This window comes from Ciconia boyciana, chromosome 3 (genome assembly GCF_034638445.1).
Source record: "Ciconia boyciana chromosome 3, ASM3463844v1, whole genome shotgun sequence".
Taxonomy (NCBI): domain Eukaryota; kingdom Metazoa; phylum Chordata; class Aves; order Ciconiiformes; family Ciconiidae; genus Ciconia; species Ciconia boyciana.
The window spans coordinates 101,162,295-101,189,700 of NC_132936.1; the positions used below are offsets into that span (position 1 = coordinate 101,162,295).

A 27,406-nucleotide genomic window follows, 5' to 3' on the forward strand; every position below is an offset into this window, starting at 1 on the left:
GCCTTATCCACTTGGGTCTTGAAAACTTCTAAGGACAGAGATGACACAACCTCCCTGGGTACTTGCTCTACCACCTGACCATCCTCAGGGGAAAAAAAATTCTGGTCATGGCCATTCTGAACATCTTATTTCAAGTTACATCTATTTTATCCCATCCTCCCACTATGCACCACTGTCAAGAACCTGTCTGTCTTCTCAACAACCTCCCCCCAGTCACTGTGGGACTGCTGTTGCCCCCCCACACCCCCCGCCCCCGCCTTTAAGCCATCTCTTCTCCAGGTTGAACAAGCTCAATTCCCTCAGACTGTCCTTGCAGGGCAAGTGCTCTAGCCCCAACAAGTGATGGCCTCCACTGAACTTATTTCAGTTTATCCATAACTTTCCCATACTGGGGGACCCAAACCTGGATGCAGTATCTAGATGTGATTTAATGAGTGCTCAGTAAGGGGGATGACCACTTTCCTTGATCTACTGGCTATGCGGCAGGTGACACAGCACAGAATGCTGTTGGCCCCCTTCACTGCCAGGGCACACTGCCAGCTTACATCCCCTTGCTGTCTGCCAGCACCCCAGGGCCTTTCCCACAGAGCTGTTCCCCTCAGCCCCTTCGTCCCCCAGTAAGTTTCGTACATTTATGAAATATATGAATAAGACTACCTTCATATGCTATAATTCTCCCTTCAGCTAGAACAAAATTAAAGTCAAATCTCAAGCCACAAAGGAAGAAAACTGTCCTTGTGATTGAGACACATTACCAAATGTACGGTTAATTTTTTTTCTTTTTAGTCTTGTCACTCTTCTTTCATCCTCCTATTTCCTACAACATTGCCCAAATTTCAGAGGGCATTCAAATGACTAGTTTTCTCAGATAATCAATAGAGTCAAAAGGTCTATGAACTATCTAAGGGTCTAAGACCTTGGCAATGTGATCTGTTTAAAAAGGGAGCAAATAAGAGAAATTCAAGTTAACTGTTAGCAGAGAAATCAAATTAATTCTCTGCATTTGTGATGACTGGACAAAACTGGAGAGGTTCACATGCTTCATGAGAGACCTAAAAAGATCTACCTCAAAATGAATCATCTGTAGGAGAGGTTACGGAACAATTATACAATAAGAACATTAACAAGTTATTTGAGTTTGGACAAGCATCCTCTCAAGATTTCTACAGGAACTCAAGGACACCATAGCTACCAATAGTGACATGTGAACTCAAATCCATTTGTGTTACCTAGGGTGTGAAGGAGGGTATATGGGCTAAAGGGAAAATGTGGGCAACTAAGCACTGTCAAGGCTTACAGCTATACTAGCCGCATTAGTAGAAATTGCAACAAAGATATACTGGAGATAGGTCAGCACGCCTTTTATAAAGAAAAATCACACCTCACTTACTGAAGTTCTGCAAAGACATCATAGAGATACATAAGGAAGCTCAAGGTGACAGCCTATTGGATTTCTAATAGGCTTTAAACAAGTTTTAAGAAAACAAAGAAACCACAAGCAACTCTATCATCTGCATGGATAAACACCTGATGGTCTGATTCGGCATGGCTGTTCTTACACTGGTGGGCTAAGTTTTCTGAAAATGCCTATTTCAACATTTAAACATTTTACATTGCCTAACAAAGCACTGTTCTACCAAATCCTGGTATGCAAAAGGTTCATTCATTATTGCTTGACAAAGCAAATGTAACATCAGAAAATTTATTTCAACAAATTATGCTTATTCTCTAATTTTCTTTAAAATCATAGGAGATAGTTATTCCCAATTTTATTAGTCATCTTGAAAATACAATTTAGTATTTTTCTGTTTGGTTGGGTTTTTTTAGTCAGAGAGTTACTCCAAACAGTTTCACTAGACTTATGTATCATGACCAGAAGACAGTCATGATAAAGTTCTTTGTTAGGTTTCTTTAGAAAATATCCTTTGTTTCAGAAGTTTTAATTGAGCTTTGACAGACAGGGGAACAACTATTGACCTTTGTTGGCTTTGTCCCAGTCTTTCCACCTGATTCACAACCCTATGAATAAATAAAAGTAAGCCATTACTTAAGAAATTATTGATTTGGCCAATAAGGTTATTTTAAACACTTGGCTTCCCTATCTATAGTAACACTTTGACTGTATTTATTTAGCTAAGCTGTCATGCATTTTACTGTGTGACAACTACAATTAGACCTACGATAGTATGCATGAGGCAGAAAGACTAGTGCAGGCATATGAGAGAAACATTTTTTAAAATGCATTAAAAGAAATCCTGTACAGCAAAAACAAATTTCTTTTTTTTCCAGTTTCTCCCCATTCTTTAGCATTATCCTACTTCATGAACTATATCCCTAATGCTATGCCAGTACTTTTCTCTTTCTCATTCTCTGCTTTCTAGCCAACCATGTAACACAACTTGCCACTGCATCAGTTGTTCCACTGCTGAGAAATACTGGTTGAAATGCCAGGATTTAAAAACATTTGGTTTTAAGTAGATCAAGTTGTGAGATAGGGAAGGATCAGTGTTCCACGAAAGTCTACCAAGTATCTAAACTGATTTGCCTTGGAGCAATTTCCCTGACTTTCCTCATACTTATAATTCCCTGTACACAAAACAGGACTAACTAAAATCTGTTAGTTAAAGGTGATAGCAATTTTATCATATTCAGAACAATTTATAAAAGTATGCCTTTTAACCAAATAATGGTTATGATAATGACTTGCCCAATGCAAAACTGTATAGGGTTTTTTTGTTATTTGTTTGGGGGTTTTTTGTTTTCTTTTTTTGAACTTACTAGTCACATGTTTTGTAAGTTGCTGATCAAATACAGTAGGTGGATGCACCAGACAGCAGCTTCTGGCCATCATACACAAAGAACCAGGTACCTTGCTCCTGGACTGTAGAGTAGGGATGCTTGAAACAAGATATTCTTTGTCCAAATGCATGCTTTGGTTCTCCGAGATAAACCTTTTTATTCTTGCTTTGTTTATTTTCAAATCTGTACAACTGCTATATTCACAGAATAAGCCACTGGAGAATGTGGTGTTAAAAGCAGAGAAAGGACCTTCTTTAGTATCATACTAGCCAGAATTTGAGTCAATGCTGTAGAATATAGTCTCCTGTTCTCTGCTGTAATAAGAGCAACTAAAAAGACTCTCAAAATCTTCGAACTAGAGTCTAGAAAGACTGGAGCACTTGGCACTGGGAGGAGAAGGAAGAGTTTCACACAACCATATAATTTGAATCTGACAACTTTGATCATAGTTTTACTCTCAAAGATGCCCATAACAAAAGCCGTAAGAGACTGCTGAAAGAAATCTGGTCTAGTCTTTCTCCAAAGTTACAGCCTTCACTAAATGTGTAATCTACGCGATTTAGCTAAACCACTGCAAACAAAAGCAGCATAGATAAACAAGGCTTAGGCATTTTCAACCAGATTTAAACTTTGTTTATATTTGTTTACTGTAACTGCATAAAGGATTTATGATTCACTGTATCTCAAAGTGGAAAAACAGTTGGCTCTGTAATACTTTATTATGTATCTTGATTTTAATAAACCTTTTAGTCTTTTAAAATGAAAACATTCTTTCCACTTCAAAAATTAAAGAGAAATATAAAGTTATCCAGTTCACACATGGGCCGGGGTTGGGGGGGGAGAAGGTATGCTGCATTATCCAAAGTTTGGCCTAAGCACCAGGTTTTGGAGTGTTTTATTCAAGGATGGAAAAGTGGTAACATCAATGCAAGGAAAAAAAAAATAAAGCTATTCCCACAAAAAAATGCATATAGTTCTCCAAAAAAGACAGCAGTCCATTCAGACAGAACATAAATTATCACCGTATAGAGAAAATGCAAGCAATTTGAATATTTAATCTACTAGAATACAACATATTTTGTGTTTACATCGAAATAATTTAATATTTATAGAAGATGTGGAAGGGCTTTCACAGTTCAAAGAACTTTTTCATTTTTCAGCCACTTTGTGACTGGTCTTCTGAAAGCTAATCTGAACTGGCATGTTTGCAGTCATTTGAATTGGATTTATATGCCAGTAACTTTTAAAATAAAATAACTGATGGTGTGTGAATCTTCGATTTTTCTAAATCTTTTTATTTTAAAAATGGCTTTCAGGGTTTTCTGTAAACATAAAATATGCCTACCAACAGCCTTCAAAAAGGTATACTTCCTTTACATTAAAATTGCCATGACAAATTTTACATGTGAATAACGTTAGCAATGCTTTCTATTTTATTATATAATAATATTATTAGATGACATAAAACCTAATTTTTCTCAAGTGATCCCTAACTGACCCGAAGTTGTCTAAATTCTTTCTTTTCATTTCATGTGATTGCTCTAGGCTTTTAGTTTTAAAGTCATACATTATGGCACAGTAATTTGGACATACACATCATTAGCCACTTTTAAAAATACAGGCTAAAAAAATATATTTCAAGATTCAGAAATATTCACAGAATCCCATATTTTCCAAACATATCTATTTTATTCTATTAATTTTAAACATTGTTTAGCTTTGTTTTCATGAATGAAAAGGCTTGACAGTGAATGGATTAACCTTCAGGCTGTCAGCTTACATAAAGGCACAGTAAAAGCTGAATCATCTTTTTCTTTTCCTTGGAGGTCAGAAGGCTACAGAAACATTTAGATAACAATCAGGCAAAACCACAATAATTCAGATATTTTTATCCTCCTAAAACCAAACTCAGTTTTCCACCAGCCACTGGAAATAAGTGCAGATTAATTCAACTGAACTGCCAAAGAAGTTCTCTGTATACCACCAGATCTTTGGTTTGTGGGCAACTTGGTGTTTCTGAACCTTATTATTGCCTACTAAAGACAGAAAGAAGACTGCATCACTTACTGCATTTTGGGGATTAATGGGCAGTGAGAAAAATAAGACAGTAAACACAGAGTGAAATTCTGTCTTCATGATGCAAGAGAAAGATCTTCTACTCGTTTAACTGAATCAAGGCTTTAACTCAAAGTTAAGCTCCAGAAGAACTTAGTAACTTAACTTTCAATAAATATGGAATTTAATTTTAGAAAAAAATTAAGTAAGTAAAATTTCCATGGGGAAAACATTTACTTTATATGTAGTATTCACTATTCCATAATTAGGCTCTGTCTTTCATCATTTAAGTAGCAGAATTCAGTAGGAAGAGACTTCCTGCCTGCCAGACAACCACAGCTCATCCTGAAAGCCCAACAATTCAACCAGCTACTTTGGAAGCACATCAATGCTTCCTGGCTACTTGATATACAGAGACAGTCATTTTCTCTTAGTCCTCTGGAAAGCTTTCCTCTTGAGTATATGAATGCCTTCATAATTATTTGTTTCCCTATGACAGGCACATTTTACAGCAAGCATAGCTGTGTGTCATATTCTAGTCATTAACTTGTTCTAAAACAAGTCTGTACGCCTTATAAACAAATCTGGAAAAGACTTCCTACAGTTTATTTCTCATTATTAAAAGGAAAGTCAGAACAACAATGGAGGTGAGCTACTAAATGGCATCCATTGTAAAATAATCTGCCACTTGCCAGAAATCAAATCATTCTTGTTTTATACAGTTTATTAAATAAGCTTTGTAGAAATAATGCTTGTTTTGTACAAAATAAAAAGTATAGCAGAAAAAGAAAAAACACCATGATGAATGGAAAACACACCATTTAAGGCTACAAATATACGTATTTGGGGCATTCAGAACTCCTTTGACTTAGTGCAAGTGATATTCCTGTCACGTAATCCTTTCTTATTAAGGAACAAATACTAAGATTCTTGAAGATAGTACCTATGTCTAGATACTTCTCAGGAAACTTTTTATTTTGTTAGCACTCAACGTAGAGTGCACATTTCACTGACAAAACCAGCTCATTTAAAAATCTACTAAGTAAACATAATTGCAAACATAACAAGACACAGCTGCTCATGCCTCTTAAGTAACATCCAAATGCTAAATAAATATTGTATTTGAAATTTTGTTTAAAAGAATAAAGTTCCTATGTAGCAAAAGACTAAGGCACAGGTAGTTGTGCTAGATTATAAATAAGTAAAATATTTTTTTTTAAAAATACCAGTGATTTTAAAGATATGCCAAGAGTTGAAACATTTGTTTCAGTCCTGCTACAAAACAGACAAGACGCTCTGATGGAAGCCCTATTTTAAAATAAGACAACACAAAGACACATTATCTATGCAGAGCCTGTTTTAAAAGGGAGAGAAAGAATACATTTTTCACTTATTTTGTTACTGTGTTATTATTCTACAAAATGGGTTGGTCCTCAACATCTTCTTTCCATGAGGCCTACATCAAGGAACTAACTGGACCGTACAATTAAATAAACAAACACTGAATGCTTAAATCCATTATGCACATACTTGAAACAGACAATGTCTTTTCAACAGCTATTCAAGTATCCTTTCTTTCTTTCTTCATAGTATCTACTGGTATTCGTCAATTTTCTAAGACCTACTATTTTACATTCTCTGCCTCTATGCTGATTAGTTTAATTCAGAAAGTCAGCATAAGTAATAACGCAAGATGAGGATTTTTTTTTTTTTTTGACTCATCAAAGATCATATATTTACCTTCCGCAAGCATGTCTGGCACATCTGCTTGATATCTAGGCCCCACTCTGATTTCTCCCTTGTCTGCTAAAAGCGTTTTCAGTGATGGATCATACACCAATGAATAAAAAAAAGTATCCTAAAAAAGACGACACATTTGCAACAGCATAATGATTTTTAAAATTAGGCTTGTAAATCTCTATCACCTTCCATTTGGAAATTATTAAAGTAAACCCCCTCGCACACTTTTACAGAGCACTGGTTTGGTACATTAATCCTTATTTTAAATAACACAGATGCTTCATGAGTACTTTTAAATGGCTAATTGAAGCTTCTCTCATTGCTAGGAGTTATTTCAGAACAGAGCAATAATGGAAAGATTCACACACAAAAATATATCAATGGATTTGAAAAGGATTTGAAAAAATTAATGTTAACTGCTTTCTGAATTTAACGTTTCCTCTCCTAAATATCACTACCATACTGACTTTGCATTATAAATTAGTCACAAAAAGCATAAAACACTGTCAGTGTCTGAAAAAGGCTTACACAAAAATAGTATTTGCACATCTGGTACAGTCACCTGAAGTATAGGGAAAGTCCTGTTTCCAGAAATATTTTTACCGACTATCAGTGCTTTTGGTGTAGAAATTTAAAAATAAAGACATGCTAATTTCAGCTAAAAAACACTGTCTGCCTGATGTTATATTAAGACACTCCAAAGAAAAATAAGTTTATTTTGAAAGGTATTTTGCAATACAATTATCTTTCAAATTCTTGGGGAATTTTCTTCCCCTCTAGTAAGGCTAAGCCCCTAAATTCCTTCCACAGGAAATGAAAGGTGAGGAGACACTTTCCATACAGTAATTCAGAGCCCTTAAAATTAAACTCCTATGCTAAGTTGCCCTCTACAGGAGCCTCTCTTGCTCTCTCTGTCCATTGACTATGGAAGATTCTTCTTTCTAGAATACCTCTAGGAAAAAAAAAAAGAAATTAAAAAAAGGAAAAAATAAGAAGGAAAAAAAAAAGCGCCATTTTAATTCCCCCTTATGTATCCACTACAGAAAAAAGTCTGTATATTTTTCTTTTGTGAGACACCATATGAATTACTTCAAATTAATTATTTTCTAAATACAACCATATTCATAACAAAACCATTATTTAAGAGTGTCAAATTTTTATCCAATAACAGTTTTAAAATCAGTGTTTTCAACAACATAATTTTTCTAACTTACAGTTCAGGAAAAGGTTTTCAAAGTATTGTGTGCCCATTTATTAAAAATACAGCTGTAAGAAACCATAAACCCATCCCAATATTTACCCAAATAGAAGTCACATATTACCTCTTTCTCCAGATATGACAGCACAGATTCTGTCTCATTCAGAAGTGCAACACTGCATTTTCCCCTACACAAATATAAGGGAGAACTGTTACTTTGTAAAAAGTTCAATTTTTTATTAAATCAAAACGTTATTTGCAAGAAAACAATCTAGATATACTGTAAACTTTTACATTGAAAATACAGCAAAATGCACTTTGCCATACTTTTAAGATATTAAAATTAACATTAAAGCATAAATGAATGGCTGTACAGACGCAAGCACTCAAACACATAAGAATTCTGCAGAACTGGGAAACAGTTTCAGAAACAGAGAAGCAATAAATGAACAAGAGGTACTACGTAAAACAATAAACAAACATACAATTAATACAAAGGGCTGGATGAATGAAACATTACCAAGTGACTCGCCTCCAGTAAGTTCAGTGCCTATTTTGAAAAAAAAATAATCCAAACTAGAAACAATATAAGGTTTTACCAATGGCCTGTAAAAGTAAAGTACTTTTCTTTTTTGAATTGAGTTATTTCTAATAATTAATTATGGAATTCTATTCATTTCTTCTATAGCCACATTAAAATGCTAACTACCACATTTTTGTGCCGGCTGCCAGTAGAAAGCTTCCCGTTATTCAGTAGTGGTACAGATCTGCCAATGTATAACACATGTAGATAACACAAAGGGAGTTTGACCCCACTACCCTCACCCCTTTCTCTCCCCTCTCTCTCATCCCCTTCTCCCCTCCAACATTCCTTTGGCCTCACAATTCCTCTGCCTCCGACTTCTCTGCAAATAATCTGCAGAATTCTGTTAAACAAATGGTATTTTAAAGAAACACACATAGATGTAGATGAAAAATGTTAAGTGTGCTGAATCATCTTGCTAGCAACTGGCATTTTTATGCTATCATTTTTAACTGAACTACCATTTTATGATAATATATATTTATTACCTGTTAAATACATCAGCTTGTATTTCATGCACCTAAGCTTTATTCAATTTCTATCAGTTCAGCTGGTATTTACTGTTCCAGTGGCCTTATACATACAGCTATAGGACCTCTGCCCAGAACACCCTTCTCCCATCTTCTCCCATGGAACAGACCAGCACACAAATATAGAAAAGGTAATTGTTTGGAGAGACCGCCTTGATTTTAAGAAGACGTTACTGTAAAAAGCATCATTCATTTCAGTGAATGTTGACTGTTAAGCTCAACCATAAGCATTACATGCCAATTGTTAATGGCTGATCATTAAGCAAACATACCCAGCTAATGTCAATTCATTACTATTGCACATCATAGGAAATGGGGTTAAACCACTCATTAAGTCTGCAGTGTATAACCTCCTGAACTTCTCTTAATGTCCGTATTTGTCAGGAGAACCACACCAACAAAGAGAAATGGTGGTAAGATGAGCGAGAAAAATCTGAGCACAATACCCAACAGCAGAGGAAAAAAACTCCTGCAGTAGAGAACTAGGAAACCTTCTCTATACCTGACCATGTTTTTGAATGTTTTTTGAAGCTTTTGGCCTTGATAATTCAAGAACATTGTGCTGGTTTTGGCTGGGATAGAGTTAATTTTCTTTATAGTAGCTAGTATGGGGCTATGTTTTGGATTTGTGCTGAAAACAGTGTTGATAACACAGGGATGTTTTAGTTGTTGCTAAGTAGCACTTATACTAAATCAAGGACTTTTCAGCTTCCCATGCTCTGCCAGGTGCAGAAGAAGCTGGGAGGGGGCACAGCCAGGATAGTTGATCCAAACTGACCAAAGGGCTATTCCATACCACATGACGTCATGCTCAGTATATAAAGCTGGGGAAGAGGAAGAAAGGGGGAGGACATTTGGAGTTATGGTGTTTGTCTTCCCAAGTAACTGTTACGCGTGATGGAGCCCTGCTTTCCTGGAGATGGCTGAACGCCTGCCTGCCCATGGGAAGGAGTGCATGAATTCCTTGTTTTGCTTTCCCTGCGCCTGCGGCTTTTACTTTCCCTATTAAACTGTCTTTATCTCAACCCACGAGTTTTCTCACTTTTACCCTCCTGATTTCTCTCCCCCATCCCACCGGGGGGGAGTGAGCGAGAGGCTGTGTGGGGAGTAGTTGCCAGCTGGGGTTAAAACATGACAAACATTCTATTATAAAAATTAATTATATTTTTTAGCGTGAAGTCAGTTTGTCAACTTTACTTGAACAGAATTTTTTTTTTTAGCGTTAAAGGCTAAACAGGAGTTTACCTTTCCAGTTTGCTTCTATTCCTTATACCTCTAGTATGCTCTCTCTCCACTACAGCCTATCCTTATTTAACTGCAATTATTGCAGAGGCATTCCTTCACTGTCATTGCGACTGCAACTGTAAGAGAATTTTATTGACTGACCAGATGCCTTATTGCTGGTAATTTAAAAAATTTCATTTTATTTCATTAAGAGATAAGATTAATCCCCCCTGCGCATCTTCTACGTGAGTGAATGTCTATTTGATGTTACATTTCTTTGTACAGCATTTTAACCATCTAATGGCTGGAGTCACACACACAGGTAACATTTTATATGCATATATGATATCTCACATGCATGGACTAGAGTCTCACAAATGACAATACTAGATATACAGTGGTAGATACCACGCTAAAATGAAAAAGAGCATTTGAAAACAGGTAAATTACAGAGAGTCAAAATTAGAAAAAATTATCTGTATTACAGTTACCAGTTTCTATAATCTAGAAACCTGAAATACTTACAACAAATTTAGAATCTTTACCAAACACATAAAAGCCTACCATTTATATATCTCCTCTTTCTTTTTTCCCAACAAAGGAAAATCCTCTCAGCCAATTGTAAATGGTCTAGTGGGTTGAACCAAGCATCTAGCTCATTATATTGTCTCTGACATCTCTCAGTCATGGATGCCTAGGAAATAACTTAAGTGATTACAGATTTGCAGTGAGATGTCTCTAAATATTCTCCAACCACCATTGCACTCTTCACCCTTTCTTCCAATACTAATAATCAAAATGCCCTGGAGAGAAAGTTAATGTGATTTAAACCACATTATGACAAGACTTGGAGTTCTTTCTCCAAGGCATGTATCTAAAACCCCAGAGTTTCTCCAGATTTAAATGTAATATCCTCCTCCTCACAGTGTTCTGGAACTTCATTCATTAATGTTTTTAAACAATTTCAGATAATTGGGACAGATGGAGCTATATCAAATAAAGAATCAATATAACAGGATAAAAATCTGACTATTCTAACCTAGACAGAGGAAAAAAAGGGGGAGCTAGCTACCTAAGGAGACAAGTAAAGTGAAAGAGAATATACATTGCATTTACCAGATTGTAAGATCAGTTACACACCAAAATAAAATTATACTCTCTTTGCAAAGACACTAGGATTTCTGAAAGTTTTGAGTGTTATTTAGACTGGTAGAGTATAATGCCACAGTTTCATTGTTCTATTGGTGGAGTCTCCTGCCTGAAATGTCACAAAAACTAACCAACCTAAGGTAACAAAGAATTACCCAGCTTTTGTGAGAAAAAAAAAAGTAAATATTGAAGAGTTGTCTAATATTTATTCAGATATGAAACCTTCTTCCTCTTATCTGACTCTGATTCTCTGATTTAAGCTATATTCTTCCACCAAGCAGCATCCTTAACTGGTATCAACAGGGTGAATTACTAGAAGAGCATCAGAAGGGCTCAATGATGTTAAGATTACATATCTGGTTTTGACCTTTTTCTCAAATTAAAAATATTTGGAAAAGTTACTTTTACTTCCTACAGAATTAGGCAAAATTTATTTTGTATGAATGTTGAGGGAAAGTTTCAGATACCTCAGCAACGTACAAATAACCGCAAAAAACCCAGTAAGTTAGCTTTCATGTCTTCACCTACAGTTTATCCTTTCTGCTCTTAGATGTACTTTGTATTTAAACTGGTCACAAATAAAAAGTTCTTCCATTGAGCTGACAACAATACCAACAAAACCTGTTATAGTATTAAATCAGTCAGCAATAAAAAGTAATTTAGAGGTCTTGCAGTAAAAGGAGACAACAAAGCTTGCCTATATATATGCTCACGGTATTACCAGCCTCTATCATATAAACCACTCAGGATTTAATTGCTTCCCCTGTCCTAGGAACCAGAGCTACAACTTGTAACTTTTTTCTTTCTTTAAAACATTAACCATGTGAAAGCTGTTTTCACATGTTACACCCTCCTTCTCTCCCATTCATTAGAAGCTCTTGTCTGCTTGTAAATTTTTTTTTATATTTCAGGTGACTCCACCAATAGATGGACAATTCCTGATCATTTACACCCATCAGCTAAGGGATGCCTAATGACCTATTTCTCCACACCTACAACCTACTTCCATACTTCAGTGAAGCCCTTCTGTTACAGTATAGAAATGAGACTCAAACACTTTCCACAAAAATACTCTAAATACTACTTTGGAAAAAATGCCTCAATGATTTTGTAGAAAAGGATTTCTTTAACAGCCCTAGCAGAAAGCCAGGACCATATAGTCCCAAAACCAAAATGCTAACCATCTACAACTGAAACAGAAAAGCACAGAAATGCTAATGAGGATTATAAGGAAATGGCAAGACATACTAGTCATCATGGTAGGCAGAAGTCTCAGTGCAGTGAACATAAGGATTTTTTTTTTTTTTTTAAACTGTGGAACAAAGAAAAGGAGAATAAAAAGAAAGAAACTGAAAATAAATGGCAGCTTTGTGAGACACTCATAGATAAGACTGTCTTGGACAATTCAATAAGGAGATAATGAAAATTAACACTCTATATGAGATGTCAGTTAGTATGCGAGTCCTGAAGAAGATATTTCAAAGAGAGTAGGCAGAGATAGGACCTAATAGGCCTTGAAAACTAAAGACAAAAAAAGCGCCACGTTTGAGTGAGACCCAATGGAGGAATGAAAAACATGTCGGAACATAATTCAGACAAGCCATGACAACAACCAAGATTTAGAACAGAGAACTACAAGACTTCCCTTACTAACCTGTTCCAGTGAAGACACACAAGACAATGACAACCAGCTCAAGAATTTAAGCTGTACAAAAAAAGTGGTACCAAGGCTATTATGCATGACAAAGTTATGAAAAGATTTCAATATAGCCTAGTTAAACAACCTAGAGCAAAACACCAAATTCTCCAGAAGATACACTTAATGCATATGGTGGGGGGAGAGATCAGACTTCTTGTTTGCACTGTCTGGGTAATTATCCCTTGATAAGTTTTTTTCTTAAAGTAATAAAAAATATCGTTCAAAATCTTTACCAAAATTTAAAACACTGATGCAAACACTGATCTTTTAGAACCACCAAAATGAACTGAAGTCAACAGCAACTGTTTTGATCTTTTAAAGTCCTTGTTTGTTTCAGCACAGTGCCTACTTTTAAACCAGTGGAAAGCTCTACAATTCCTGTTCTGATATTCCTTCATATTTTCACCAGATGAGTAAGACAGCCCATGAGATATAAATCTTATTTTAATAAGGACTTCTTGGGACAGGAGGTATGCAAACAAAAATTACAGAAAGAAATTAGAAACAAAGCAGTGCCTATTAACCAGGACAAACCACAGGGGTGGAAAAGGCAACCTCATGGGTATGGTATCATGCCATCTAAGTCTCCTATTGTAATGTAGACACAGTCTGGGTGAGATTGATGCAGTGTAAGAACTCTCAGAACTTGCTGCTCTGGGTTCCCGTCAAGTCAATAAAACTTGATATGCATTGGTCATCCAGATACAAGCTGAACAAAGAAAATACAATATTCAGGCATGACCCCACAAGCTCTGAAATTCTGCCATTAACAATTATTAATTGCTCTCCTGAATATGACAGGATGATGTTGGGTAATTCTGTACAGATATACCAATTGTCTCTTGCTGATCTTCATCAAGAAGCGTTGGTCTCAGTAGAGATTTGGAACACAGAAGTGTGAGTCACTAGCTAGACAGTCTGAGAGTAAAATAACAGGAGAGACTTTTAGGAAATATTATGCTTGTGAAGAAAATCTGATTTTATTTTAACATATGCTGTTACTTCAATGACAACCAGAGATTAAACTAAAAAGAAGGTGCATAATGAAGAGGGGTAGAAAGGTTTTGTGCAGGAATAGAACTTACCAGTAACCTTTCCCATATTTGGCACAAAGGGAAAGAAGGGGAAGAAAAGGAGTAGAGGAGGAGAGAGCTACCTTAAATAAAAAAGGTTTTTCCTGAACTGACTTAAATGGGAAAGTGTTTTGAAGATTTCCAATCGAACAACCACTTTGAGCCAAGTCTTGATCCCTTACAAGCAGTCTAAATTGCAATGATGATCACCAAACCACAGACTAGGAACTGCAGAGTCCGAAGCGCTTTTGCTAATTGTATGAAATTGATTCCCCAGTTACAGGAAGCCAATACTAAGAGTTCTTGTGTATTTTACTTTTAAGTGTAGTTTAAGGGGCACAGAATGATGCTGACAGACACGTACCAGTCTTTATAGCAAATTTCAAGTTCTCCAGATTGCAAAGATACTTACAGCTGGAGAGCAAGCTATTGCATAACACTAAAACCAAGAAAATAAAAGCATCATCATAGTGATTTAAATCTGCAACAGACCCCTAACTAGAGTTTGACTTCTAAAATACTCAATCAATATCTAGAGCTGACAGAAGAAAGATCTGCACTGTATTGCTTCACGCTTAATTGGCCCGAGTTTAACTCTGCTCATTTACAGAGCTGATTCAAACATGAGCAGAAAATCCAATCAAACAAAACACATTTGATAGGTGAATACTACTGGGATCTGTGTCTCCAACAAAAGGGTACCAACCTCCCAAACAGTACAAAATTGTGTATCTGTGGCCAAAAGATAGACCAATAAACTTGGTATTACCTGATTAACACACTCTTGATCAAATAAAATTAAAAACAGAATGCACAGCAAACTGATTTATGTACATCTAAATGAACCAGTAAATGCCTGGCACCCAAACATATGCATAGATCATATGGATGGCCCAGGCTTTTTATGCTGCATGTGGCTTTTAGTCAAAAAATTCAGAATTTTAATCTTAATTAGCGCTGGAGTGCTGATTTTGAGCACTCCAAATTGGTAAGATTTAAAGGCAGTCTCTTGGAGCAATCATGCACAACTGACATGGATTTAAAAGCAATTTGTAGATAATGCTCAACATTTTTTTGCATATTCTTAAGGTTCCAACTTTTATATAGGTCTCACCACTGTTGTCTAGTCACAATCTAAACAGGACAAAGCATTCCCACTGTGAAACAAATTTACAAAAGACAAAATTAAAGGAGACTTTGCATTCAGTAACAATTTACGCAGTTTATATGTTTAAACTACTACATTGTTAGCTGAAGAGCCAAAGCATTCAACAACTCTACCAGAAAACCTTACCTTAATAGTTGTAGAAAATGGTAAGAGGTAAATGTATGGATCTATGAACATGCACACATCTGAAACAAGCTTTAACACATTATCACTTAAAATTGGCTTTACACTACTATTGCTCCAGTTTACATTACTGACTGAATCTTGAGTTCTGAGAAGGATCTGCAAGAAAACACTGAGTAGACAGAACAATGCACTAAGTGCCACGGAGAGAGGTAAATGCTGAATCTTGAGTTCTGAGAAGGATCTGCAAGAAAACACTGAGTAGACAGAACAATGCACTAAGTGCCACGGAGAGAGGTAAATGTTTTCCTGGTCTGGGCACAGTAAAACTACATGTTTTGATATCTCAAAATAAGCATAACCCTATACATACTTTCTATAAACTATTGTAGGAAACTCAAGAAATTGATATTTTTCCTCTAGGGATTAATTCATGCTAAAAAGTAAAATAATTGTTACCTTTTAGCACAGCAGCAGCAATGCACATGTATTGAACAAAAACACAGGAGGCTGGTTAGGAATGATTTCTTAGTGTGACTTTACAAGGTTGCCCAGCTCAGAAGCAACACACATCACTCCATGCAACTGAACTTAAAGTTTTGCACCATAGGAAAGACTCCTACTTTGTAATTAGGTCACTACAGGGAAATATGCACTGATTTTCAGATACTTAAGTGACAACCTTCCACTGATAAATACACTTTTTCTAATATGTTTAGTAGTACTGGCTATTAACCACAGCTGAAAACAAGATTCTGGCCTAGATTGAATTTTCATCTTAATTTGTGTAAGAATTCTCCGAATTCTGTTGGAAAATAAAAAAAGGAAAAAAAAAAAAAAAATCAGACATGCTTTGAAAGTCCCTTTGCTCTAAATAAACTCAATCCAGAAAGGAAGAATTCCTTTCTTAACAATCCAAATCATCAGGTAAGCACATGCCTATGCAAAGTAGATTCACTCCTTATCCAGTCTGATTTATGCCAGAAAATAAATCAGGCTTATAAGGCTCAAAGTAAGCTTTTAAAAATTAGCTAAAATTTGTATCTCATGTATATACACACACACATATATATAAAGTATATAAATGCATACACACACCCCCCCCGTATGCCAGAAACCTCCAGTTTGCCAAGAATGCCAAAACCAGAAATCCTGAGGTAATACCACTAAATCCTAAGGTGCCATGCCTTAAAAAGTCACAGAATCACAGGGTCGTATAGGTTGGAAAAGACCTTTAAGATCATCGAGTCCAACCGTAAACCTAACACTATCAAGACCACCACTATACCATGTCCCTAAGCACCTCATCCAAACGTCTTTTAAATACCTCCAGGGATGGCGACTCAACCACTTCCCTGGGCAGCCTGTTCCAATGCTTGACAACCCTTTCGGTGAAGTAAAATTTCTTAATATCCAGTCTAAACCTCCCCTGGCGCAACTTGAGGCCATTTCCTCTTGTCCTATCCCTTGTTACCTGGGAGAAGAGACCGACACCCACCTCTCTACAACCTCCTTTCAGGTAGTTGTAGAGAGAGATAAGGTCTCCCCTCAGCCTCCTCTTCTCCAGGCTAAACAACCCCAGTTCCCTCAGCCACTCCTCATCAGACTTGTTCTCCACACCCTTCACCAGCTTCGTTGCCCTTCTCTGGACACGCTCCAGCACCTCAATGTCTCTCCTGTAGTGAAGGGCCCAAAACTGAACACAGCATTCGAGGTGCGGCCTCACCAGTGCTGAGTACAGGGGCACGATCACTTCCCTACTCCTGCTGGCCACGCTATTTTTGATACAAGCCAGGATGCCATTGGCTTTCTTGGCCACCTGGGCACACTGCTGGCTCATATTCAGGCAGCTGTCAACCAACACCCCCAGGTCCTTTTCCACCGGGCAGCTTTCCAGCCACTCTTCCCCAAGCCTGTAGTGTTGCATGGGGCTGCTGTGGCCCAAGGGCAGGACCTTGCACTTGGCCTTGTTAAACCTCATACAACTGACCTCAGCCCATCAATCCAGCCTGTCCAGGTCCCTCTGCAGAGCCTTCCTCCCCTCAAGCAGATCAACACTCCCGCATAACTTGGTGTCGTCTGCAAACTTACTGAGGGTGCACTCGATCCCTTTGTCCAGATCACTGATAAAGATATTAAACAGAACTGGCCCCAACACAGAGCCCTGGGGAACACCGCTTGTGACCGGCCACCAACTGGACTTAACTCCATTCACCACCACTCTTTGGGCCCGGCCATCCAGCCAGTTCTTTACCCAGCGAAGAGTACACCCATCCAAGCCATGAGCAGCCAGTTTCCCCAGGAGAATGCTCTGGGAAACGGTGTCAAAGGCTTTACTGAAGTCTAGATAGACAACATCCACAGCCTTTCCCTCATCCACTAGGCGGGTCACCTTGTTGTAGAAGGAGATCAGGTTGGTCAAGCAGGACCTGCCTTTCCTGAACCCATGCTGGCTGGGCTTGATCCCTTGGTTATCCTCTACATGCCATGTGATGGCACTCAGGATGATCTGCTCCATCAGCTTCCCCGGTACCGAGGTCAGGCTGACAGGCCTGTAGTTCCCTGGGTCCTCCTTCCAGCCCTTCTTGAAGATGGGTGTCACATTCGCTAATCTCCAGTCAACTGAGACCTCCCCAGTTAGCCAGGGCTGCTGGTAAATGATGGAAAGGGGCGTGGTGAGCACATCTGCCAGTTCCTTCAGTACTCTTGGGTGGATCTCATCAGGCCCCATAGACTTGTGAGTGTCTAAGTGGTGCAGCAGGTCACTAACCATTTCCCCCTGGATTATGGGGGCTCCACTCTGGTCCCCGTCCCTATCTTCCAACTCAGGGGGCTGGGTACCCAGAGAACATTTCTTCTCAAGTCACAACATTTCTTCTATAAAATGACCTGCCCTATCTGTCTTGAGCTTCAGATAATTTGGTGTGTTTTAAATGAAGGAATCCCACATTCAGAAAAAAGTCTTTCTCTACACCTTAGTTGTTTGAAGTAGCAATATTAGTGAGTCCTGATGAGATCATGAAGAAGAAAGCACAACATAAAGAAAGCCATATGATAAAACTGAGTCATTTATTACACATCTAAAAAGCATCACACTCTTACAGGCAGTTTGTAAGCACTACATGTTTTTATAAACTGCACATACTTATGCTACTTTTCCTAATAGGTCTACAAACTGCTACCAACTGAAGTTGCTTTAGTCTACCCCTACCAGGAGCTAGGGGATAATTTAACAACAACAAAACCCCCCAAACAAAACAAAACAAAAAAAACCCCAAACCACCAAACAAACAAAACCAAAAACTGCCAAACTCTAAAAAAGTAAGACACTGTGTTCTGAACTGCATTACTGATCAGAATGATGTCAAAAGTTATAGGGAAAAAGAGAGTAAAAATGTATTAAACTAATACAGGGAACAATTTCAGAACTGAAGGAAACCAAGATTCTTAGAAGCTTAAGTACACTTTTTTGTATGCTTACATGTGAAAATATGCACAGACTCCAAATTTCTTGATAAAAATTAAAGAACTCTTCTCACGATCAGACTGTTTGGAAGCCCTTTAATGTCACACATGCACAGGCATTCTGCAAAAATATTCACCTTCTCTCCAATCATATTAATCAGCTTTTAATAAAATGATCTTATGCAATCACAATCTTTAAAAGGCTCAGGAAGACCTTTCTGTGTGGGAATGGAATAAAGTAAGCCAAGAGCATCTTAAGATAGTTTTGGGTTTGGGCTTTTTTTTTGTTTGGTTGGTTTTTTGTTTGTTTGTTGTTTTTTTTTTTTTTAAGTAAAGTGTATGCATGAGAAGGATTCATAAATTAGAAAGACTTGCAGATTTCAGAATCAGAGTTCAGAAAGTTTTTCTGAATTAAGGCTACAGGCATATAGAAAGCTTAAATTTGGTGCTTATGTCAAGCAACAAATGTAATCCCCTAAGAAATACAACAAACACTTCGTTCATACAATGACAGATTAAATAAATATTCCCCATTAAAGATTAGGGTGTGGATTTATTACAGTTTTTTGAATAATCTCCATAATGACAAACATGCACATAATGCACAGGTATCATACACAGCCATGTCGAGTCCAGAAATCAAGCTCAGCAAGAATTTCAGTATCTTGAAACTGTGTCCAAGAAAAGCAAAAAGTACTCAGTGAAAACACAGACTCCAGGAGAAAAAAAAAATTATATAAAAAAATACTATGTGACCAGGATCCCTGCACTTATAAAAAAAGTAGAGTGGTACAAATACACATAATTATCAACTGATAAAACTACAAAGAATATGGCAAATTACCATCACTTCGAAATTTTTCAACGAAGCATGGATGTACCACTGAAATATACAATTTAATTCAAGCACAAACAGTTGGGCTCACGTCAACAGCCACTGCACAAAACTGTGGTCTGAATCAGGTAAAAGAGCAACTAAAGAGGTCATGACAATCCCATAACTGCTATTCTTTGGCCCCAGGGAAGGACTCTTAAGAACTTGTATTCAAACTCTAACTTACCAGGAAGACTGTTGAACAGAAGTAATTTAGCAAATTTCATTTTTATTTACTCAAGGTAAGTATTTGTCACCCTACTGTAACTAAGAAAGAATTTTGACAAAGTAGTACTTTATTCTTTAACCCTAGCAAAAACCCACACAACTGTTATCAACCAACAAAATTACCAACATGAGAGCAACCAAATATATATTATATTTTTGAAATCCTCTTTCCCCTTCACAAATGGCCACCACTCTGAAATTTTTCTCAGGCTGTTTTGACTTTAGTCAACTAGTCTGTATACAAGCCCCTTTTTACTTTGCATAAATGTGTTCATATTTTTTTTAAAGGGGCATGTATGTTACTGCAGTATAGAGCAGCCCAAAAGATTCACACCTGATTTTATTATGACATCTGAGAATGCTTGCCTTGTGTCTACCTTCCAAACACTTAATAATAATAATACACAAAAAACTACAACCCCGAGACTGAAACACAGTTATTAGCAAACAAGAACTAAGCAAAGATAATGAAATGGCAAGATGAACCCTGATGGATAAATGAATTATTCTACATAACTCATATGAAGTATTCAATTTAAAAGCAATTACAAATTATCTTAAAAGTTAATGCAATGTTTTACAGCAATCTAAATGTATTTCTCACCTACTACCTCTTGAGACCTTAAAAATGAAAAATAAAGTCCAAGTCAGACAACTCAGTGCATCTCTCCAACAAGATAACCATTTGCAGATTTTTATACAAGGGACCCATTTCACCACATGGTAAGTTTTATGGTGAATTTTACAACACTGGCAAACAATTTCACCTTTATGACAACTTCCAACATTTTTTTCCCCTGTGCCTTCTCATGCCTTTCCAAAATGCTGTATTTGGTAATGCTCAAATCTCTGAAAACCCAGGTTAAAGTACACAGCACTTCCGCTCAACTCAGCCCCTCTCTGGGACTGGCATTGCTTACAGGAGCCATCTGCATGAATTCTGGGTGCATTTACTGTGTGACGTTAATGAAGAAGAGCGTTCAGTGAGTCTGGCTGGCAGTTTAACTCTGTTACAAGGACATCTGGGGATTATGGTGCCTGGCAAAACTGCATCTGTAACATGCAGGGATTAGGAAGGAAGAAGATAATTCACTGGAGGGGTGCTGCCAACCTTACACATTTGAGCGGATAGTGGAGGGAATGGTTTCACTTGTAACTTGACAAGTAGGCACTAAGGTAACAAGCTTTGTCTTTGAGACCCAAACTAGTACATCAGCTTCTACTGTACCACATGCCATCACTCCAGAATGGTCCTGCACTGAGATAGGCAATTATACCTTCTTAAATACATTCCACCACAGGAACACTGGGTCCACAAGGCAACGTTGCCATGTTTCATTACTACTACACTACCCGCTTCTAATTCTTTTCTAAATCTGGCTTTTTTTTGGTGCCAAAACTTATACCACTTCCTACAGCTACTAAAATGGCATAGTGACACCTAATGTAAAGGGGAAACAAGAGGAAGTCTAAAAAATCCCAATATTTATAACATAACAAATTATATCAAGAGAGTTATATATAATGTCTATAACAAAATAAAAAGTATGAGAATAAGGAATGAAACTCTATTTCAGTAATTCAAAAGCAAACAAATTACATCAGAATTATTGAAAACTCAACATTACAGACCAAAGACCTTCAGAATTAGACCTGCACATCAAAGAAATCCAGCCTGATAAAATAACTGCAAGGCATCTCAACTATAAAGTACTGGCACCAGGTGTATAAATGAGACATTACTGTACTTGTAATTACAAATTAGAATAAAAGTAATCTCAGTCATAGGTTTTTTTCTTGGGGGGGGGGGGGGGGGGGTGGGGTGTAATTTTCTCTGCCATTCAGTTTAAAAAACATAAAAAGAGTAAAGGAAAAAAAGAAGAAAGACGAAACAAAAGCAGTAAAAGTATATTAAGTAAAAATTAAATAGAAACATACCACACTAAGTAAAATTATTTTATTCTCTTAAATTACAAGCAGAAAGGCAACCAAACTCAGTTTCTTTTCTTGGCTGAAGATGTCAGTAAAAGTTCAAGATCTGTAGCTGCCAAAAGCAACTATAGATGGTTCAGCCTCTTCCATTCTCTTAAAATCACTTTTAGCTTTCTCCTCTTCCTTCCAAAGGGACTGAGCTTTTGCGTTTTTACTCTTTAGACAACTTATCTCCATTCTCCACTACACATTCCATGATACCATTTATTTCCTCCTGTAAATCCAACTGTTCCTACCTAGGGGCTAAAACTACAGGGGGTGAGAGCAAAAGCCCACAGAACAGAGCTACTCAGACTTTTACTGCATGAGTACCTGCTAGCTTTCTATATGGAGATGACTGGCTACTTAGTAGACCAGTTGACAGCAGTGAATGTCATCTACCCTGACTTTAGCAAGGCCTGCAGCATGTCCCATGGTGTCCTTTAACCAGGTTGGTAACATATGGACTAGGTAAGTAGGCAATAATGTTGGAAAAAACCTACCTGGACCACCAAGCTGAAAAGTGGTACAAAGTCCACCAGTGAGTTGTACAAAGTACCACTGGTACTTTGTAGCAGTGAGTGGTACAAAGTCCAGCTGGCAGCTGGTTACTGGGGGCATCCCCCAAGTGCTGAGGCTGGAGCCAACAGCATTAACAAACTGAACAAGTTAACTGAATACACTTTCAGCAAGTCTGAAGCTGATACTAGACTGGATTTGTTCACTCTTAAGGTATGACAACTAAAGGGAGAAATCCTACAGCTGTCTTCAATTACTTAATGAAAAGATACATAAATAAGACAGAGCCAGGGTCCCTTCAGAGAAGCACAGTGATAGGACAAGAGGCAGTGGACAGTAAGTTTCAACAAGGGAAATCCCAACTAGATGATGGGAAAAAAATTTTCACCATGACAGCGGTCAAACATTGACACAGACACTCAAAGAGGCTGTGGAATCTCCATCCTTGAATATTCTGGAGTACTGATGAGAGAAAGTTGGAGGAGTACCACCTTCACAACATTTCTAAGCTCTTTTACAGGAAAAGCTAATTAATAAGAGTTATGAAAACTACTGAGAATCACAGAATCTGAACACTAATAAGTTAAAAAGCTAAATAAGGAATATTTTGCAGTGTATTTTCCTTCTTGCTTCTTTTTAAAATAAAGTTAAGATTGTTAAAACGTCATTAGACTACATAAAGCTTGTTCCAGAATTCATCTGGTAAAGGTCTTAGTAACACGTGACAACATAGCCCTACAGCATTCATCTGTTCTGAAAAGTAGATGCAAGTCATCACTCTGCATTTGCCTGCTGCACAGTGCTGCATGTACTACAAATTCATGTGTTTTTATGGCTTCTTTGTGAAGTGTGTACCGGAGAACCTCTATTGTATTTGCTCCCTGAGTTGTGAGGTGAGAAGACATTTACTATACTTCTATGTAATCTTCTCTCTACGAAGAGAATACCTTATTTCTATATCTAAATGCCTAAGTAAAAGAAACTGCACAGCATTATTATCTCTATGCTATAGTTGGAGAAGCAGAGATTTGACAGTTAAATGACTTTCTCACAGTCAGAGAACAAGTAGCTGAATCAAGCACAGGAAATTAATACAAACATTTCCAACTTCCAGTTTCTATGTTGGCAGTGAGAAAGATAAGCCACACATTTGCCAATGAAAGAGAAAATACATATGCATATACAAAGTGTTTCTCTTATTGAAGCACACACACTTTTTTTTTTGGTAGCTTATAGTCATTTATGGTCTTAAATGGCTGAGGGGAACTGGACGTAACAAGAAAACGAAAATTCCTTCAGAATGCAATGCAAGAGCCCCTGTTTTATACTTACTATGCTCCCCCCTGCACTGTGCTCTTTCTTTTCCATTTCTAGGTACATCATTCCCACCACCACCTAAAAAGAATTTGCTTGACTGCTAAGTAGGAGATAACATGAGCACTTACATCATTTACAGAAAGAAATCAACAAACCCTTTTTGAGCTTTAGCAAGCCTCTGCCTCCATTAGCATTAGGGCTATTTAATTTAAAATAATACTTGAAATGCTTTTGCAACATTTAGCCAAACTCAATCATGACTTCTTCTTCACATTTACTGAAGTAAGTTGGGGTAATTTTATTTTTAAATGTGTCCAGCCCTAAATTGCAGATCTGACCACTGAGTCACTGTTTCCTTTCCAACTCCATCTGTGGTATCCCTGGGCATACGAAATGGTCAAAGTTCCTCTGGCCAGCAGAAAAAGAATTAATAAAACAACTCTTCCAAAGTAGGAACAGACTGACTTTATACCACATTATCAACTGATGCTCTAATTGGCAAGCCAGAGCTCTGAGACTCTTGTCCCTTCCAAGGCTCAGACACGAAGCAACAGAAGGAAAATCCAAAGGCGGTTCCAAAGCAGTTCATGGGACAACCTGCACAACTCAGCTGTGATCAATCACATTCTTTTGCAAGATAAAGGCTGAAGTGTTGAAGCAGGTAGGCTACTGGCAGGCAATCCACCTCAACAGAATACACAGATAAATGATTATTTACTTTTTCTTACCTGATATGTGTAGCTGGAAGGGACTCATACTGGCGAGAAAGGAAGAGTTCTCTGTGCTTCAACTGATGTTTCTGTTTATCAGTCAAGTCAACCTCAATTGTAGTTTCAGACTCTTCTTCAACTTCTTCTGCAGAGAAGCAGAGCGTAGGTCGAAATTAACTCTGTTGCATAACACCATTGCAGCCATTTCACTTGACATCCCCCCCACCCCTTAGCAACCTCCCTTAGTATTTCAAAGAAAAGATGAATTTAACAAGACTACAGTTTATGTAACTTGACAGAATATTAAGTATTTTGAATTCTATACCTTCTACTTAAACTCTTTAAAAAAAAAAAAATGCTCCTTTCCTACTGTACTACGCGCTGATGTCTTTCACACAGCTGTAAGAACAATCCTGACAACATTATACTCATTCTTTTTTCATCTTCTTTCATCTGTTTTTTCTCTGAGGGTGCCTCTTGCTTGCTGACCAGTTCTGGTTTAGATTTTCTGTTGCTGATATTGGTATTAATAGAACTTTTAAAGTCCTGGGGACAAGCATACTTTCTATGAACACAAATTTACTAAAACACAATTGCAGACTAAGACTGCCAAATCACAGTCTAAGAAAACTGAAAAAACCTACTGCCTTCCATTATGTTAACCTTATTAGATACAACAAATACAGTTTATTTTCATATTTAAATAAGATTTAATATTATTTCTATTTTAAGCAAGACAGCACTATTTAATCTAGAAGACAGCATCTATAACAGCAAATTGTAAATTATATAGTTATTTTTGAAGGATTTTTTCAGTTTAAAACCATCTTTTATAGTTACTCTAATCTGAAATTCTCTAGTATTACCTCATATGATAAAACCAAGGAAACCATCCCCTTTTAACGATTTAAACCAACTGTAAACTGGCAACATCAAGGAAGAAATAAAAGCAGATACTAGAAAGTGTCACATACAGAGTTAAAAAGCAATGTTCACAGTGGCCGCTAACATGTCATAAGACGACAGGCTCTCCAAAATGGCTACCCTGGGATCTTCATGGCTGAAATGTGTCTTCCTAGTGGATTCTTGGGACATGTGGAACTTGAATCTATACTTCCTCTAGCTTCCCAGAAAGGACAAAAAGTCTCTGTGAATACTGTATGCAAAAATACAGACACTTTAATAACTTCTCTAAGATTTGGCAATTTTCTACCTGCTAAATTATCCATCAGCTGCAAAACCCAAGTGTACTTTATCAAGTATGTCAGAAATTAAAAAACAAAACCTCAGCATTAGATAGTATTTCACATAACTACCTAAAACAGTTCACCTCATCCGCTCTTCCAACAATAACCCTTGTTACAAACAACCTACAGACAGACTATCTCAAAATGAAGCCTGCCTGTATCTTCATGGCAACCACAGTTCTCTCCAAATGCAACACTTTACTATTTTTTTTTTAATCATGCCTGTATGTAGCTCATTCCACTTCTAATAGTTCTTTCCACAAAAATGGTAAAACAATACACTCTGATATAACCAACTTCTTCAAACCCAATTCCATACACTTTAAGTCTATCTTGCTGTAGAACCCCCAGTCACCTTCCTTGTTTTGGCATGTTTTGTGGAGAGATAGAATAAGAAAAACAAAAATGAAAACAAGACCACCCCCTCCCCAGTCTCACCTGACACCCCACAGCCTCACTTGACACATGTACAGGTTCAAGTCAGACCACAACTCAGTTCAGAATTATTCTAACATCTATAATACTAACAGTAAATAAAGCTTAAAAAAAATCTGTGCAAAGGCAAATAATTTTTTAAATTAAGCAAGTAATTAAAGAAAAAAAATAGAAGTTAATGTTAAAAGGTTTATGTTTCAAGTAATTAATAGCTATGACTGTTTATTACAGTAAGTGAGCATTACAAGCTACATTTGTATTTCAAAGTTGAAGCATTAATATTTCTTCTTAAAATAGCAAGACACGCCAGTGGTTGCTTTATTGTTTTGGTGTTGGTTTTTTTTAAATAAATGTACTGCTTGTAGTATTCTACAGATCCAAAGTTCTCCGTTGACTATTTATTTCCTCTCTCCTTCCTGAAAAATATCAAAGCAAGGTAATCTTGTGTTATAACCATCTGAAAACAGCTGACAAAAAGCAGCCTGTTAGAAAGCAATTTAGGCATCCAAACACAGGTGTCTGAGGCCATTTTAGATTGACATATCCAAAACATCTGACTGCAGATATGGCACAAAACACAGGAGAGTATGTGCCATTTTAAAATGACTGCAGGGAGCCAGATATCATATTCCAGAGTTTAAAATGGCTTTAGACATCTATACTCAAGTATCTTAATAGCTCCCTCAGAGTAAGAATTTAAATTAAAAATTAATTTTAAAAAACACAAAAACTTTAATCATATATTTACTGTACTAATCTTACATAAGCCAAGAAAGTGTTGATCCAAGAGCCTGAAGCTGAAATTAAATGTCTCTTACATACATCTTTTAAAACACTCCAAACCTAAACGTGAAACAACATAACTTTTTCTGTTGTATTTTTAGAAATAAAGTATCTATGTTTTACTCATGATGATCTGACAAGCTCAGTAAGTAGAACAAACCATGGCCAGACAGAGAACAGTTCCACTCTTAACACAATACAATTTATCACCAGGATAATTTTACAATTTTCTTCTTCAGCAATGTAATATAAAAACAATGCTAACAGTAGGATTACCATTTAGTAAAACAAGTAATAGTTTGCCCCAGCAGTAACACAAACCTGTACCAGGACAGGAAACACTGGATAGCATAAAGAAGTGAGAAAACTAAATTTGCTTCATGGCAAATACAAAGAATTCTGCATCTGAACAAACCTTTAGAGAGCTGCTTTTGAACCAGGTTTTTGCACAGATCAGGCCTTAACACCTATTAGAAGAAAAGCGGTGAAGAACTTCCAGTACTTTTAGAGATCTCT

General features: G+C 37.0%; 1 protein-coding gene across 2 annotated transcripts in view; it reads right to left on the reverse strand.

The window, feature by feature from the left end:
* Positions 1 to 27,406, reverse strand: part of MTA3 (metastasis associated 1 family member 3) — a 144,849-nt gene that overhangs the window by 97,033 nt on the left and 20,410 nt on the right. For both annotated transcript variants that reach the window (XM_072858264.1, XM_072858265.1), the window contains exons 4-6: positions 24,444 to 24,570; positions 7,917 to 7,980; positions 6,595 to 6,712 (exon numbers count right to left, since the gene is read on the reverse strand). In XM_072858264.1, the coding sequence (XP_072714365.1) occupies positions 6,595 to 6,712; positions 7,917 to 7,980; positions 24,444 to 24,570 (309 nt within the window). The remainder of the gene's footprint in view (positions 1 to 6,594; positions 6,713 to 7,916; positions 7,981 to 24,443; positions 24,571 to 27,406) is intronic.